The sequence below is a fragment of the Hyla sarda genome (assembly GCF_029499605.1).
Source record: "Hyla sarda isolate aHylSar1 chromosome 1 unlocalized genomic scaffold, aHylSar1.hap1 SUPER_1_unloc_20, whole genome shotgun sequence".
NCBI lineage: Eukaryota > Metazoa > Chordata > Amphibia > Anura > Hylidae > Hyla > Hyla sarda.
Window position 1 is genome coordinate 74,546 of NW_026607582.1, and position 16,963 is coordinate 91,508.

At 44.3% G+C, this 16,963-nt stretch overlaps 1 protein-coding gene and 1 long non-coding RNA gene across 2 annotated transcripts; one reads left to right on the forward strand and one right to left on the reverse strand.

Moving 5' to 3' along the window:
- Window positions 1-4,898: 4,898 nt before the first annotated feature.
- Window positions 4,899-13,156, reverse strand: LOC130298087 (oocyte zinc finger protein XlCOF22-like). Its single transcript, XM_056550981.1, has 4 exons — window positions 13,057-13,156; window positions 10,713-10,839; window positions 10,063-10,629; window positions 4,899-7,157 (listed from the first exon to the last, which is right to left on the reverse strand). The coding sequence occupies exons 2-4, from the start codon at window positions 10,798-10,800 to the stop codon at window positions 5,827-5,829; spliced, it is 1,986 nt and encodes a 661-aa protein (XP_056406956.1). The 5' UTR covers window positions 10,801-10,839; window positions 13,057-13,156; the 3' UTR covers window positions 4,899-5,826.
- A 186-nt stretch (window positions 13,157-13,342) lies between these two features.
- Window positions 13,343-15,309, forward strand: LOC130298093 (uncharacterized). The gene is made up of 3 exons (XR_008849738.1): window positions 13,343-13,627; window positions 14,517-14,664; window positions 15,237-15,309. It is a non-coding gene; the product is annotated as an uncharacterized LOC130298093 (long non-coding RNA).
- The last annotated feature ends 1,654 nt before the right edge of the window (window positions 15,310-16,963 follow it).

Consider the following 16,963-nt stretch of genomic DNA (forward strand, 5'->3'; position numbering starts at 1 on the left):
AATAGGTGGCAGTATGCAAACAGCCATCCGGAATATAGATATTTAAATCCAGGAACTCAAATTTTTGGGGGGACTGATGCAGCTCTGCCTTTGGCAATCTCTGGCTCTGCCATAGCGCTTTTTTTGAAGGGGCGTGTCGGCTGCCGCTTCGTCTGGTGGTCAACACGCGCTATCTGGCCAGCGAGCCAGGGCCCCGTACAGGAGATCGCGGGGGCCCCCAGCGGTCGGACCCCTCGCAATCTGAAACTTATCCCCTACCCTTGGGATAGGGGATGTTTTTCAGCACTGGACTACTCCTTTAACCCCTTCATGATCCAGCCCATTTTCACCTTCAGGACCTGGGCATTTTTTGAAAATCTGACCACTGTCACTTTAAACATTAATAACTCTGGAATGCTTTTACTTATCATTCTGATTCCGAGATTGTTTTTTCGTGACATATTCTACTTTATGTTATTGGTAAAATTTCACTGATATTTTCATCCTTTCTTGGTAAAAAATCTAAAAATTTCATGAAAATTTTGAAAATTTAGCATTTTTCTAACTTTGAAAGTCTCTGCTTGAAAGGAAAATGGATATTCCAAATAAATTACATATTGATTCACATATACAATATGTCTACTTTGTGTCTGCATAAAAAAATTGACAAGTTTTTACTTTTGGAAAACATCAGAGGGCTTCAAAGTTCCGCAGCAATTTTCCAATTTTTCTCAAGATTTTCAAAATCGTAATTTTTCAGGGCCCAGTTCAGGTTGGAAGTGGATTTTAAGGGTCTTCATATTAGAAATACCCCATAAATGACCCCATTATAAAAACTGCACCCCCCCCCCCCCCCCAAAGTATTCCAAATGACATTCAGTAAGTGTTTTAACCCTTTAGGTGTTTCACAGGAATAGCAGCAAAGTGAAGGAGAAAATTCTAAATCTTCATTTTTTACACATTTTCTTGTAGACCCAATTTTTGAATTTTTACAAGGGGTAAAAGGAGAGAAATCACCCTAAAATTTGTAACCCAATTTCTCTCGAGTAAGGAAATACCTCATATGTGTATGTAAAGTGTTCGGCGGGTGCAGTAGAGGGCTCAGAAGGGAAGGAGCGACAATGGGATTTTGGAGAGTGAGTTTTTCTGAAAGGGTTTTTGGGGGGCATGTCCCATTTAGGAAGCCCCTATGGTGCCAGAACAGGGGACCCCCCCCCACATGTGACCCCATTTTGGAAACAATACTCCTCATAGAATTTAATAAGGGGTGCAGTGAGCATTTACACCCCATTGGCGTTTGACAGATATTTGAAACAGTGGACTGTGCAAATCAAGAATTTTATTTTTCATTTTCACAGACCACTGTTCCAAAAATCTGTCAGACACCAGTGGGGTGTAAATGCTCACTGCACCCCTTATTACATTCCGTGAGGGGTGTAGTTTCCAAAATGGGGTCACATATGGATATTTATTGTTTTGCGTTTGTCAGAACTGCTGTAACAATCAGCCACCCCTGTGCAAATCGCCTCAAATGTACATGGCGCACTCTCCCTTCTGGGCCTTGTTGTGCGCCCCCAGAGCACTTTGCGCCCACATATGGGGTATCTCCGTACTCAGGAGAAATTGTGTTACAAATTTAGAGGGTCTTTTTTTCCCTTTTACCTCTTGTGAAAATGAAAAGTATAGGGCAACACCAGCATGTCAGTGTAAAAAATTCATTTTTTTACACTAACATGCTGGTGTAGACCCCAACTTCACCTTTTCATAAGGGGTTAAAGAAGAAAAAGCCCCCCAAAATTTGTAAGGCAATTTCTCCCGAGTACGGCGATACCCCATATGTGTCCCAAAACTGTTGCCCTGAAATACGACAGGGCTCCAAAGTGAGAGAGCGCCATGCGCATTTGAGGCCTGAATTAGGGATTTGCATAGGGGTGGACATAGGGGTATTCTATGCCAATGATTCCCAAACAGGGTGCCTCCAGCTGTTGCAAAACTCCCAGCATGCCTGACCAGTCAATGGCTGTCCGGCAATACTGGGAGTTATTATTTTGCAACAGCTGGAGGCTCCGTTTTGGAACCAGTAGCGTACCAGACGTTTTTCATTTTTTGGGGGGAGGGGGGCTGTGTAGGGGTTTGTGTATATGTAGTGTTTTTTACTTTTTATTTTAGGTTAGTGTTAGTGTAGTGTAGTGTTTTTAGGGTACAGTCACATGGGCAGAGGTTCACAGCAAGTTTGCCGCTGGAAGTTTGAGCTGCAGCGCAAAATTTGCGCCATCTCAAACTTGCAGCACTCACTGTAAACCTCCGCCCATGTGAGTGTACCCTGTACATTCACATTGGGGGGAGGGGGCAAACATCCAGCTGTTGCAAACTCCGAGCATGCCCTTTGGCTGTCCGTGCATGCTGGGAGTTGTAGTTTTGCAACAGCTGGAGGAACACTGGTTTGGAAACACTAAGTTAAGTAATAAACTTTCAAGTGTTTTGCAACCAAACTTAGTGTTTCCAAACCAGTGTGCCCCCAGCTGTTGCAAAACTACAACTCCCAGCATGCATGGTCTGTCAGTGCATGCTGGGAGTTATAGTTTTGCAACAATTGCAACAGCTGGAGGCACTGAGGTAGGAAACGGACAATGTTTCCCAACTAGTGTGCCTCCAGTTGTTGCAAAACTACAACTCCCAGCATGCCCAGACTGCCAAGGCATGCTGGAAGTTGTAGTTCGGCAATATCTGAAGGATCAGATGTTGCCGAACTACAACTTCCAGCATGCTTGGGCAGTCTGGGCATGCTGGGAGTTGTAGTTTTGCAACATCTGGAGGTCCACAGTTTGGAGACCACTGTATAATGGTCTCCAATCTGTGCTCTTCCAGATGTTAGAGAACTACAACTCCCAGCATGCCTGGACAGACTGAGCATGCTGAGATTTGTAGTTTTGCAACATCTGGAAGAGCACAGATTGGAGACCATTATACAGTGGTCTCCAAACTGAGGACCTCCAGATGTTGCATAACTACAACTCCCAGCATGCCCAGAAAGCCAAAGGCTGTCTGGGCATACTGGGAGTTGCAGTTTTGAAACTCTCAGAGGCAGCAGTGAGATCGCTTTACGGCGATCTCACTGCTGCCAATGAAGATGCCGCACTGCTGCCGGAAACTCACCTCCGGGACGCAGCGCAGCCGGGACCGCACGGAGGACGCCGGGACCGCTCGGGACACCGCTCAGACGGGTAAGTGACGCCGGGGGACAGGTCAGGGACACTTAGCAGAGCGGTGTGTGTCCTGATCCCCGTGATCGGGACTCACACACCGCGCTGCTAAGTATTTTCATAGCGAAACGCTGCTATCAGCTAGTCAGATTTGACCAGCTGATAGCAGCGATCGCTGGGGGGGGGGGGGGGTGGGGGATGAAACCCCCCGTGGTCACATGGTAAAATGGTTGGTTATCAGTGATAGCCACCATCTTTCCGGGCGCTGCGGGATGCCGCGAGTAGCGGCAGTAATGTCCATGACGTACCTGTATGTCATGGGTCGGGAACACCTTGCCACCCATGACGTACAGGTATGTCATAGGTCGGGAAGGGGTTAAAGGGGTACTCCGGTGAAAACCTTTTTTCTTTTAAATCAACTGGTGGCAGAAAGTTAAACATATTTGTAAATTACTTCTATTAAAAAATCTTAATCCTTCCTGTACTTATTAGCTGCTGAATGCTACAGAGGAAATTATTTTCTTTTTGGAATGCTCTCTGATGACATCACAACCACAGTTCTCTCTGCTGACAATATTATAATAATAATAACTCTTTATTTATTGTTGTCCTTAGTGGTATTTGAACCCAAGTCACCAACACTGCAAGGCAGCAGTGCTAACCACTGAGCCACCATGCTGCCCTTAGCAAACATCTGCTATGCACGGTTGCTAAAATGAACAGAGATGTCAGCAGAGAGCACTGTGGTCGTGATGTCATCAGTGTTCCAAAAAGAAAGGAATTTCCTCTGTAGCATTCAGCAGCTAATAAGTACTGGAAGTAGGGATCGACCGATTATCGGTATGGCCGATATCATCGGCCGATAATCATGATTTGGGGCATACCGCTATACCATACCCCTCCCCCACCCTTCAAGTCAATAAAAAAAATTAAACTTACCCGTAATGGGGGTGGTCTGGGCCATCCATCCTTCCTGTAGTGTCCAGCGGCATTCCGGGTGGAGGGTGAACCGGTCCGGGCTGTCCTTCTCCGGGGGTCATCTTCTCCACTCCGGGCAGGCTCCGGCCTAGTACGCTGCATAGACGCCGCTACGCCGTGACGTCAGGTGTGTCGCTGCGCACGGGCGTCACTGCACAGCGGCGTCTATGCTGCGTTACTATGCCGGAGCCTGCCCGGAGTGGAGAAGAGAACCCCCGGAGAAGGACAGCCCGGACCGGTTCACCCTCCACCCGGAATGCCGCCGGACACTACAGGAAGGAAGGAAGGATGGCCCGGACCACCCTGACAGGTAGGGGGAGAGAAGCGGGTGGTGGCGGCGGCCTATGGCACCGCAAAAGCCACCGCAGTGCATTGAGTTAGAGCGCCTGCTTTAAATCAATGTTCTGCAGCGGTGTCGCGGGGGGATAAATAGCCGATAACTTACACCGGAATATCGGTATAAGTTATCGGCTATCGGTCCTAACCTGCACCGATTATCGGTATCGGCCCTAAAAAACCGATATCGGTCGATCCCTAACTGGAAGGATTAAGATTTTTTAATAGAATTAATTTACAAATATAAAAACAAAAGGAAAAAGAAAAATAATTTACTAATATGTTTAACTTTCTGCCACCTGTTGATTTAAAAGAGAAAAGGTTTTCACCGGAGTACCCCTTTAAACTAGATCTCAGCCCCGAGGATTCAGGATCAGGAGGAGGAGCTAGCTCTCACTTCCTCCCATCATGCTCTCACACCATATCTTTATTCTGTGATGCTACAATCATTTTTATATATATTTCCATATTACAGAAAAAGTTCTTTATATAATGCCCGGCCTATTCCCACAATGACAGCCATTGGTTTTATATACTGTATATTTATGATACGTATTTTCTATATAGGTGATTGGATATGTTCTTTATATTTCACATTATATGTGGTTGTGATAGATACATTGAATATGTTCCTATAGTCAGATATCACCCCTGGTCATGTAGAGGTGGTACGATCCACCTGTATGATGGGGGGTGGAGAAGATGGGACATCTAAGAAGCGCCCCATTAAGGAGGAGCTGATGTCTCACGTCCTCTATAAATGGCTGACAGGTAATTATATAACTTGTATGACTAAGGTCCAGATGTAGGACAGAAACCCGTCATGTGTGTCTACATTGTCTGTGCACCGAGGTGAAAGTCTGCAAATAAAAGCTCCGTTCTGCAAGAATCTGCGCTGGACATCCTTTCTTCTATAGTATGAATTAGTGTATTGTATTATTTAAAGGGGTCCTCCGGGGATCACACATCTTATCCCCTATCCAAAGCCTTGGAGTTTTCTGTACGCTCAGCAGTTGTGGTTCTTGTTTACAAGTTTCCTGGTTATAATTCTGGTAACATTCACACTCAGTTCATAATGAAGGAACATAGACAAGATGGTGGACTATAGACAACATGGTGATGATATACAAAATGGCGTATAATCATATAAAGGTTTATTATAAAAGGTTATATAGAAATGTATAACAAGCTGACTCCCCTCACAGGCATGCTGGGAGTTGAAGTTTTGCAACATCTGGAGGGCCGCCAGTTTGAGACCCCTGCAGTATATGATACATATAAATGTCAGATATCCTATGTACATGGTGAATATATAGATGTGTTATCTGCGTCATTTATTGCTCGGAATTGGCTTCTCCCCTGTGTGAGTTCTTTCATGTTTAACAAGATCTGATTTCTGAATAAAATATTTTCCACATTCTAAACACAGAAATGGCTTCACCCCTGTGTGAGTTTTTTGATGATGAACAAGACCTGATTTGTCAGTAAAACATTTTCCACATTCTGAACATAAAAATGGCTTCTCTCCTGTGTGAGTTTTTTGATGATAAACAAGACTTGATCTCCCAGTGAAACATTTTCCACATGCTGAACATAAAAATGGCTTCTCACCTGTGTGAGTTCTTTGATGATTAACAAGACTTGATTTCATAGAATAACATTTTCCACATTCTGAACATGGAAATGACTTCTCTCCAGTGTGAGTTATCTGATGTCTAACAAGATTTGATTTACAAGTAAAGCATTTTCCACATTCTGAACATGAAAATGGCTTCTCCCCTGTGTGAGTTCTCTGATGTTCAACACGATATGATTTTTTAGTAAAACATTTTCCACATTCTGAACATGAAAATGGCTTCTCTCCTGTGTGAGTTCTTTCATGTGTAACAAGACTTGATTTCTCAGTAAAACATTTTCCACATTCTGAACATGAAAATAGCTTCTCTCCTATGTGAGTTTTTTGATGATAAACAAGACTTGATTTCTCAGTAATTTGTGAACACGGAAAAAGCTTCTCCCCGGTGTGAGTTTTTTGATGTTGAACAAGATTTGATTTGTCAGTAAAACACTTTCTACATTCTGAACATGAAAATGGTTTCACCCCTGTGTGAGTTCTTTGATGTACAGCAAGATGCGATTGCTGAGTAAAACATTTTCCACATTCTGAGCATGAAAATGGTTTCTCCCCTGTGTGAGTTCTTTGATGTACAACAAGATATGATTTATTAGTAAAACATTTCTCACATTCTGAACATGAAAATAGCTTCTCCCCTGTGTGAGTTCTTTGATGTTGAACAAGATTTGTTTTCGCAGGAAAACATTTCCCACATTCTGAACATGAAAATGGCTTCTCTCTTGTGTGAGTTCTTTGATGTGTAACAAGACTTGATTTAAAAGGAAAACATTTCCCACATTCTGAGCATGAATATGCTTTCTTTCCTGTATGAGCTCGTTGATGTCCAACACCCCTTCTGTGATCTTTCTGTGATGAATGAGAAGACAGGACCTGTATATAAGGATGAGATGACAGATCTTGGCTGTGAAGGGCTGAGGGTGTATCTGGGATAATGGAATGTTCTTCATATGTATCTTGTGTGATATCATCATCTGCTTTATAATCTGAAGATATAAGATTCTCCTCTGATCTCCTGGTACAAGAATCTGCAGAGAATAACACAGATTTTATTTTAACCCCTTAACAACTCAGGAAATTGAAGCTTTCCTCTAAGAGCCAAAACTCTTATTTTGCCATAACATTTTTTCCTTCATTCACTGTGCGGTACAATTATTTCTCAGGTGAATACGATCACAATACTCAGTTTGCATAGTTTTTGTTACACTTTACTACTTTGTAACCCCTTAAAGGGGCACTCCACTGCTCCAGTGTTCAAAACATTTTGTTATGAACGCTGGGCTTGGGCTGCAGGTGTAGTGACGTCACAGTCACACCCCATCAATGTAAGTCTATTGGAGGGGGCAAGCTGCGGGGGGGGGGGGGATTTGGGCGGGGGCGGTGATGTCTGACATCACGAATGCTGGGATTCAAAGAATGGTGGGAGTGGCAGTTACCAACTACAACACCCAGCATGCCCTCATACAGCCTATACCTCTGCAGCAGACCCAAAACTGCGACTACCAGCATGTTGCACCATTACTTTTACTATACTAGTATATGGTGAAACATGCTGGGAGTAGTTCTGGGTTGTATCAGCTGCAGAGCCATAGGCCGTATCAAGGCATGCTGGGTGATGTAGTTAAAAACTTCAGCTCCCAGCATTCCTTGACACAGCCTCTGGCTTTGCAGCCGACCCGAAACTACAACTCCCAGCATGTTGTACCAGGACCTATACTACTATATAGTGCAACATGCTGGGAGTTGTAGTTTTGCAGCAGGCAGAGAGCCTTAGGTTTCAGATCACTGATTTATAACATAAAAAGTAATAAATAAAATATTTTAAAAAAAAATAGAAACAAATGTGAAATAGCCCCTCCCCTAATAAAAGTTTGATTACACCCCCCCCCCCCCTTTTTGGAATAAAATAATGTAAACAAAAATAAATTAACATATTTGGTGTAAATATCCGAACTATTATAATATAATGTTGTTAATTAAACCGCACAGTGAATGGCGCAAATGTAAAAAAATAGAGAAAAAAAAAGTATAAAAAGCAAAACAAAAGAACAATCTATACAAAAACTACAAATCACGGTGCAAATAAAAACGATCCCTCATACAGGAAAATAAAGTGTTATGGGGGGGGGGGGCAGAAATATTACAGAAAAATTACAAAAAGTTATAATCCAATAATAATATAATCCAATAATACAAAACCTATATATATTGGGTATCGATGTCATTGTTTGGACACAATATAGATGACGTCATTTGTACCGAAAAGTGCTCTGCATAGGAATGGAAGCCACAAATTATGTATTCTTTTGTTTTTGATCTATCTACTTATCACCAGTACCTACCTACACCATCTACCTACCAACGCTATCTACCTACCGCCATTATCTGCCTTCATACTGACATTATCTACACTATTTAGGGCACTGAGGGTAGGAAAGAATTGGGGGATGTGCTGGAAACGTGCGGTGCCTAACATGTTTCTCCGGCAGATTCTGTGGGGACAAAGAGGAAAGAGAACGACTTCAGGAAGACGCCCCCTGTGATTCACTACATGTAACTGCACTGTAATCACTTATATGGTCTGCAGCGCCTGTGTAGAGCCAGGGGCACTGTATGGGGGGATATTAGTCTGTGTACAGGGGTATTATTCAGTATCAGTATGGCAGTATTATCCCGTCACTATATGGTGGTAATGGTGGTGGTCATGATGTGGTGCAATTATTCATCCCTTTTATTCCTTTATCACCACAAAATCCTGATGTCCCGATCAGCTGAGAGGACGGTGGGAGGGCCCTTACCTGCCTCCTCGCCGTCTGATCAGTGTTCTATTGCTCCAAGACTGAAGCAGCAGAGCACTGATAACAATGATCAATGTTATGGCATAGCACTGATCAGTATATACAATCAGAAGATTGCAGGTAATAGTTCCCTATGGGGGCTAAAAAAAGTGTAAAAAAAAGATGTTAAATTAATAAAATGTGAATAAGCCCCTCCCCTAATAAAAAAGTTTGAAAAGTTTTTTAAAGTAGTAAAATAAAATAAAACCTATATACTTTGGGTATCCTTGTAACCGTCTGGACCTACAGAATAAAGATAAGGTGTTATTTTTACCGAAAAGTTCACTGCCTAAAAACGGAAGCCCTAAAAAGTGGCAAATTGGCGATTTTTTATTTTATTTCACCCCACAAACAATTTTTTTTGTTTCGCCGCAGATTATGTTATAAAATAATTGCTGTCCTTGACATCAATCATTTTACCCAAAAATCTATGGCGAAAACAAGAAAAAAAATATTTGTGGGACAAAATAAAAAAACGAAACAATGCCATTTTGCATGGGAGGTGAGGGGGGCATGAAAGGCGAGGTGACAATCTGACAGAAGGCCTCCTCAAGGGGTCCCAAAATGGTGGTCTCTCTCTCTCTCTCGGAACCTAGTGTCTATTAAGAAGGTGAAAGACAAAAGCTCCTTGGGATCTCTGACCACAATCTCCTCTTGTATAATATCGGAGAGTCCAGGAGAGAACATGTCCACCAGCGCTTCCTTATCCCAGCACACTTCTGCTGCTAGAATAAATTCTTGGCCACAGTTCTCGTCCCCTGTTACATGGACATGAGCTGCTCTGCCGCAGAGGGAGAACGGACAGGGAGATTAAAGGGGTACTCCACTGCCCCAGTGGTCAGAACATTTAGTTCCAAACGCTGGGGGTGGGCTGCGGGAGTCATGATGTCACAGGTTGCCTCCTCAGTGCAAGTCCATGGGAACGGGCGTGATGGCCTCGAACACACAGGGATATTTCTTGTCCATATTCCAGCTGTAGTATCACATTAGTTTGCATTTTGGGTGAATAGAAGAATAGACAGCAAGAGACAGGACAGAGAGATTAAAGAATTCTACACAATTATTACAGTCTCTATATTAAGTTGTTACTACTCACCTGGGTGGTTACTTGTAGGAATGTCCTCCTTATACTGCTCATCACTGTTCACATCTGTCTCTTCTTCCTTCATATCAGTAGCATTAATATTATCCAGATCTTTTCCTGTCAGAATGTCCTCTTTATACTGCTCATCACCGCTCACATCTGTTTTTTCTTCTACCTTTATGTCTGTAGCATTAATATAGATCAGATCTTTCCCTGTAGGAATGTCCTCCTTATACTGCTCATTACCGCTCACATCAGTCTCTTCTTCTTCCTTTATGTCTGTAGCATTAATATAGATCATATCTTTCCCTGTAGGAATGTCCTCCTTATACTGCTCATCACCGCTCATATCTGTCTCTTGTTCTTCCTTTATGTCTGTAGCATTAATATAGATGAGATCATGCTCTGTAGAAATGTCCTCCTTATACTGCTCATCACTGCTCACATCTGTCTCTTCTTCTTCCTTTATGTCTGTAGCCTTAATATAGATCAGATCTTTCCCTGTAGTAATGTCCTCCATATTCTGCTCATCAAGAGGACGGGGACACCTCTCTGGTGCTGTTCTCTTACTGGATCTGACTGTAGGGAACACATACAGAGACTGAATTCATTCTTTACATATAAATAATGAGAGGACGTGTGTATATAGTCATGTCTATTACCTGGTGATGTGAGGGGCTGCTGATCCTCCATCATGACCTGATCCTTGTAATGATCCTTGTGTCCTTCTACATACTCCCACTCCTCCATGGAGAAATAGACCGCCACGTCCTGACCCCTTATAGGAACCTGTATTGTGAATAAACATTTAATTCTATACAATTCCAGGATGTTATATGGAGACATTTGAGGGGATATTCCTGCACATGATTTATCTTCTTGCTCTCGGATGATGAGGTGAATGCTTGTCGGGGCAGATCCTCTATATTATGGTCACATGTCCCCAACTGACCCCAAGTCTGATGATCCAGCTGTCAGTTCAGGTCATTATACCCAAAGTGCCCGTCCCATGGAGTGTAAGGAGTTAAGTGATATTTCATAGTATCACTGCTCCCCTCCCCCGGGACTATATAGATGGCTGCTTACTGTCTGGCCCCTAAGGGTAGAATTGGCAGTGCTGTGCGCCACTTAAAGGGAACCAATCATCAGATTTTACCCTATATAATGCTTGGCAAAGCGTTATCTAGGGTAAAATCTTTATTTTCGCCATTCCCGGGGGATGCTCCTGCCCCCAGGGATGGTGAAGATATGAAGTTATAAACTAGTCACCACCGCCGCCGTAAGTAGTCACTTGGGCGGGGAGCTCTTCTCACCTACTCCCGTTCTTCGGCCGGGAGCGACGCCCCCTCCGCTTGATTGATGGGCCGCGTCATCACTCAGCTCCGTCTGTTCAGTGAGCGGAACGATGACGCGGCCCGTCAATCAAGCGGAGGGGGCGTCGCTGCCGGCGGAAGAACTGGAGTAGGGGAGAAGACCTCCCCGCCCAAGTGACTACTTACGGCGGCGGCGGTGACTAGTTTATAACTTCATATCTTCACCATCCCTGGGGGCAGGAGCGTCCCCCGGGAATGGCGAAAATAAAGATTTTACCCTATATAACGCTTTGCAGAGCGTTATATAGGGTAAAATCTGATGATTGGTTCCCTTTAACCCTAGCTAGACTGGTTGATGTTATCCCAGCGAGTAGAAGGGACAATAAGCAGCTATCTGTATAGTGTGTGGCCCCAGAAATGTTAAGTGGCAATGCATGACCACCATTTAACTCCTTCATGGCTGACTGGGCAGGAGGTATATAATGTATAGCCATGGGCCCAGCTCCGGAACAGGAGACGCATCATATCTGGCATATCTTCTGCTCTTGTGCAGGAAACCCCTTTCAGAGCAGGGACTCCTGTCATTAAAGTGATAAGATTTGGAGGGGAGGGAGGCCGCTGCCAGTCTATGAAGCACAGTCAGGAGTTCAGCACGATTCATAGTCCCTAGGACCTACCTGCTATCAGCATCTGGGACTCATTGCTAATGCCGGACATCACCAATGCCCAAAATCTATTTCCGGTAGCTCAGTGGAGCTGATAAGGACACCCACAGTGAAATAGCGGGGTCCCGGTCAGCTGAGAGAACGGGTGGAGGTCCCTAACCTCGCTCCACGCTGTCTGAACGACGCTCCAATCCTGCAGGCAGCCTCAGCATCACAGCATTGATCAGTGTATGTAATCTATAGATTCCATGTAATAGTCTACTACGGGGACTAAAAAACTGGGAATAAGGTAAAAAGAACATTAACTTAATATGAATAAGCCCCTCCCCTAATAAACGATTAATTCTTCCCCATTTACCATTTTATTTCTCTTAAATGAAATAATGTAAATAAAAATAAACCTAAACTTATGTGTAACCGCACGGTCAATGGCGTAAACGTAAAAAAATACAACTTCATAGGCCAAAAAAAAAATTCTTAAAAAGTGATCAAAGAGTCTCATCAAAACTAAAGTGTTTCCGATAAAAATTACAGATCACGGCGCAAAAAATGACTTTCATACATCCCTGTATACGGAATAATAAGAGAGTTATAGGGGACAAGGTAGGACAATCTGATACAGACTCATTATTGTACAAAAAGTTAGAATTGTTTTATATTTTAAAAGTGTTAAAATAAAACCTATATAAATCATTGATCATTGTAATCGTTTGGACCTACAGAATAAAGAGAATTATTACCGTAATGTGCACTGCGTCCAAACAGAAGACCCCAGATTTTAAAAATGGCTTTTATTTTCTTTTTCACCCCACAAATAATATTTTTTTGTCCCTTGTTGTAGATTTTGCAGTAAAATGAGTGATGTCATTACAAAGTACAAACCGGTGGTGAAAAAAACAACAAGAACAAGAAGCCTCATATGGGTTTGTAAAGAGGAAATTACAATCAATATGTCTGTTAGAAGGCGAGGAGGAAGACATTAAAAAGAGAAATCACTGTGTCCTTAAGGGGTTAAAATTCAAACCTACCGGGTCCTGAAGGGGTTAATAGTACAAAAACCATCAGACAGCCTCCACATGTGACCGCACACATACCTCCACCTGCAGACTGTACGGGAGCCGCTTATAGGACCTGCGATGATGTCACCGTCATGTGATCAGTCACATCGAGGAGGAGGAGTCACATGATCAGGGGCTGCTGTTCTAGGCTCATCTGCTCAGTGTATGCAGGACTCTGCTGTCACATGACCATTGTCACAGGTCCTTCAATCACAATCTCTTCTATCCTGCACATCTGAGCTCCGCCCACTCCTGTCACATGATCCTACCCACAGGTCCTTCAGCCACAGTCACATCTATACTGCTAAACTTTGCCCCCAAATGTACTGGTCACATGATTGTGACATCATCACAGGTCCTACACCTCCAGCAAGTAACAGATACAGAGCAGGTCCTGGTGGGGCAGTCACTGCTGTTGTGCGTGAAGATCTCTCAGAGCAGCAGCCCCTGATCATGTGACTCCTCCTCCTCCATGTGACTGATCACATGATGGTGACATCATCGCAGGTCCTGTAAGCACACGGTTCTTCTACAGATACAGGTATGTGTGTGCGGTCACCATCAGATCAGGATTATTGGGGATGTTTATTATTAACCCTTAAGGACACGATATATATTTACATTCTATGCCCCATATGGGACTTTGAGGTGAGCTCAGGAGCTATAAGCAGCCAGGACTCACCACTAATGACGCTCATCGCTATTAACCCTTTAGATTCCATGATCAGCCACTTCTTCCATACAGGACTATGTAAGCATCAGGTTTTTTAAGTTTCTCCCGCGCCCCTATTATTACTATAGACAGTGTTTCCAAACCAGCGTGCCTCCAGCTGTTGTAAAACTACAACTCCCAGCATGCCCTGACAGCCAAATGCTGTAACAGCTGGAGGCACCCTGCTTGGGAAACACTGACTCCGGTGGTGGCCCAGACCCTGCGTGTGTAACGGTATATGATGCTCGGCCTCTGCTGCAGGTAATAGCAGGTTCTTCCGGGGGACATATCACAATTCACATAAAATCCTGATGTAATTGTGATGTATATTGTGCCCCCTAGTGGACACATTTCACTATTCTTCATTGGACAATGTCATATTGAATCCCTCTATTCTTCTCCCTGCTCTGATGAAGACGTTCTGAATACACCGCAGCCTCAGAGATTAGGAGAAATGGATTCACAACGTCTTCAGCAGAGCAGGGAGAGCGACCTCAGAAGACCTGGAGGACCAGAGCGCCACCACTGGACGGGAGAGGGGAGTGCGCTCTAGTCTCTTATTTTACAGCCCTCGGACAATGGATTTTGTTTTATAGAGAAATCTGAAAACTCCTATAATGTCTCCTCAGATGTTTCCCCAGATTATCTCCAGGAAATGGATTTTATTTCTCCATAGAATCTGGTGCGGTTTATCATCGTCTCCTCTTCTTCCCTTCAGGTTTCTCCAATCCAGGATCCTCTGCTGATATCTTCTATATAAGAGAATTCTCCTGGATGACCCATCAACCATGGAGAGAGACAGGAACAAGATGGCCGACAGGATCATAAACCTCACCCTACAGATACTCTTCCGGCTTACTGGAGAGGTGAGGGATTCTGGGAGTGATGTCACATGACCTAATTCTTATCTATGTAATAACAGATGGATATGACTGGAGAGGTGAGGGATTCTGGGAGTGATGTCACATGACCTCATTCTTATCTATGTAATAACAGATGGATATGACTGGAGAGGTGAGGGATTCTGGGAGTGATGTCACATGACCTCATTCTTATCTATGTAATAACAGATGGATATGACTGGAGAGGTGAGGGATGCTGGGAGTGATGTCACATGACCACATTCTTATCTATGTAATAACAGATGGATATGACTGGAGAGGTGAGGGATTCTGGGAGTGATGTCACATGACCTCATTCTTATCTATGTGATAACAGATGGATATGACTGTAGAGGTGAGGGATTCTGGGAGTGATGTCACATGACCTCATTCTTATCTATGTAATAACAGAAGGATATGACTGGAGAGGTGAGGGATTCTGGGAGTGATGTCACATGACCTCATTCTTATCTCTGTAATAACAGATGGATATGACTGGAGAGGTGAGGGATTCTGGGAATGTATGTAGTGATATTAATGTGTCTCTCCATACACAGGATTACACAGTAGTGAAGAAGTCCTCTAGTGGGCGCTGTTGGGCCCCTGTGTGTGAAGGATGGGGAAGAACCCTGAGCCCAATCCCGGGGCCCCCACCTCACTCCCTGATACATGAGGAAATAGATGAACAGAAGATCCGAGAACTCATCAACAAGATGATGGAGCTGCTGACTGGAGAGGTGACCCTGCTGGGACATTATACAGTAATGGAGGGGTCTGGTGATGACTGGTGAGGTGACACTGCTGGGACATTATACAGTAATGGAGGGGTCTGGTGATGACTGGAGAGGTGACACTGCTGGGACATTATACAGTAATGGAGGGGTCTGGTGATGACTGGAGAGGTGACACTGCTGGACATTATACAGTAATGGAGGGGTCTGGTGATGACTGGAGAGGTGACACTGCTGGGACATTATACAGTAATGGAGGGGTCTGGTGATGACTGGAGAGGTGACACTGCTGGGACATTATAGAGTAATGGAGGGGTCTAGTGATGACTGGAGAGGTGACACTGCTGGGACATTATACAGTAATGGAGGGGTCTGGTGATGACTGGAGAGGTGACCCTGCTGGGACATTATACAGTAATGGAGGGGTCTGGTGATGACTGGAGAGGTGACACTGCTGGACATTATACAGTAATGGAGGGGTCTGGTGATGACTGGAGAGGTGACACTGCTGGGAATGCTGGGACATTATACAGTAATGAAGGGGTATTGTGATGACTGGAGAGGTGACCCTGCTGGGACATTATACAGTAATGGAGGGGTCTGGTGATGACTGGAGAGGTGACACTGCTGGGACATTATACAGTAATGTAGGGGTCTGGTGATGACTGGAGAGGTGACACTGCTGGGACATTATACAGTAATGGAGGGGTCTGGTGATGACTGGAGAGGTGACACTGCTGGGACATTATATAATAATGGAGGGGTCTGGTGATGACTGGAGAGGTGACACTGCTGGGACATTATACAGTAATGGAGGGGTCTGGTGATGACTGGAGAGGTGAAACTGCTGGGAATGCTGGGACATTATACAGTAATGGAGGGGTCTGGTGATGACTGGAGAGGTGACACTGCTGGGACATTATACAGTAATGGATGGGTCTGGTGATGACTGGAGAGGTGACACTGCTGGGAATGCTGGGACATTATACAGTAATGGAGGGGTCTGGTGATGACTGGAGAGGTGACACTGCTGGGAATGCTGGGACATTATACAGTAATGGAGGGGTCTGGTGATGACTGGAGAGGTGACACTGCTGGGACATTATACAGTAATGGAGGGGTCTGGTGATGACTGGAGAGGTGACACTGCTGGGACATTATACAGTAATGGAGGGGTCTGGTGATGATTGGAGAGGTGACACTGCTGGGACATTATACAGTAATGGAGGGGTCTGGTGCTGACTGGAGAGGTGACACTGCTGGGACATTATACAGTAATGGAGGGGTCTGGTGATGACTGGAGAGGTGAGACTGCTGGGACATTATACAGTAATGGAGGGGTCTGGTGATGACTGGAGAGGTGACACTGCTGGGACATTATACAGTAATGGAGGGGTCTGGTGATGACTGGAGAGGTGACACTGCTGGGACATTATACAGTAATGGAGGGTCTGGTGATGACTGGAGAGGTGACACTGCTGGGACATTATACAGTAATGGAGGGGTCTGGTGATGACTGGAGAGGTGACACTGCTGGGACATTATACAGTAAT